At 31.6% G+C, this 964-nt stretch overlaps 1 protein-coding gene across 1 annotated transcript; it reads right to left on the reverse strand.

Moving 5' to 3' along the window:
- Nucleotides 1-225: 225 nt before the first annotated feature.
- On the reverse strand, nucleotides 226-720 carry LOC133815655 (S-protein homolog 6-like). The gene has a single exon (XM_062248468.1). The coding sequence runs from the start codon at nucleotides 718-720 to the stop codon at nucleotides 226-228; it is 495 nt and encodes a 164-aa protein (XP_062104452.1).
- Nucleotides 721-964: the final 244 nt, after the last annotated feature.

The raw sequence follows: 964 nt of genomic DNA on the forward strand, positions 1-964 counted from the left end.
ATTTATAATTAGGTTAAATCTATATTGAAATAATATTTAGTAGAAGAATTTGACTTATAAGAAGACATTGAAATTAGATGAAGCACAACAATGTTATTATTATTATGTATTAGTAGTCTTCCAGATTCGGATCCATATATAATACATCTTATTTAATCAACATGTAAATATTTATATATTATGAAGAATTGGTGATGCATATGCATCAATCATAAGGTGAAGTTATTATGACCATTTGTAAATAATATCAGCAACTGTTTGGTTTTTACTCTCCAAGTAGCCATAAATTCCATCATTACGAGCCCTCCAAACACATTTTGAGGCGCATCTGGAGGAATCTCTGCTTGCTTTAAATATGTCATACGATCCTGTTCCGCCAACCCAAGTAAGGCCACAAAAATACAAAGTAGTTCCTGCAAAATTGATTCGAAATTCAAACTCGTAGTCTTGATTGTTGGCCACAACATGAGCACCTAAATCAACATCGGCAGACTTGCAATGAACCGTAAGTTGGTTCTGGTTGTCCAAGTTGTTGAAGATTTGAACTGTCGTGTTGAATACGAATACGCCTACCAGTTTTTCATCATCTATAGAATTCTTATTATTGCCATCATTTGTAGAGGGGAGATTCACTCTCGCTGCTTCTATCAAAGATGATGAAAACATAATAATCAGTATTAAGGAAATCAACGAGAAACCTCTTTTCTCAAACAACTTCATCTTTTTTATGTATTATTTGGTACTACTCAATATTAATTTTGAAATATACACAAGAATATATTTATTGTGAGCTCTCTTTTGTACATATATATACACAATATCTTGGTATTATGACGTCATGATTTGTTATAAAAAAGATAAGACGATTGCTAACAAAAAAAAAATGATAAGATGATTATCACGAAATGAATGGCTCAGTCAATGTGATGTCTTCATAAATATGTTTTCCTTCACAGTTGCAACG

This window comes from Humulus lupulus, chromosome 2 (assembly GCF_963169125.1).
Source record: "Humulus lupulus chromosome 2, drHumLupu1.1, whole genome shotgun sequence".
In the NCBI taxonomy this organism is placed as follows: domain Eukaryota; kingdom Viridiplantae; phylum Streptophyta; class Magnoliopsida; order Rosales; family Cannabaceae; genus Humulus; species Humulus lupulus.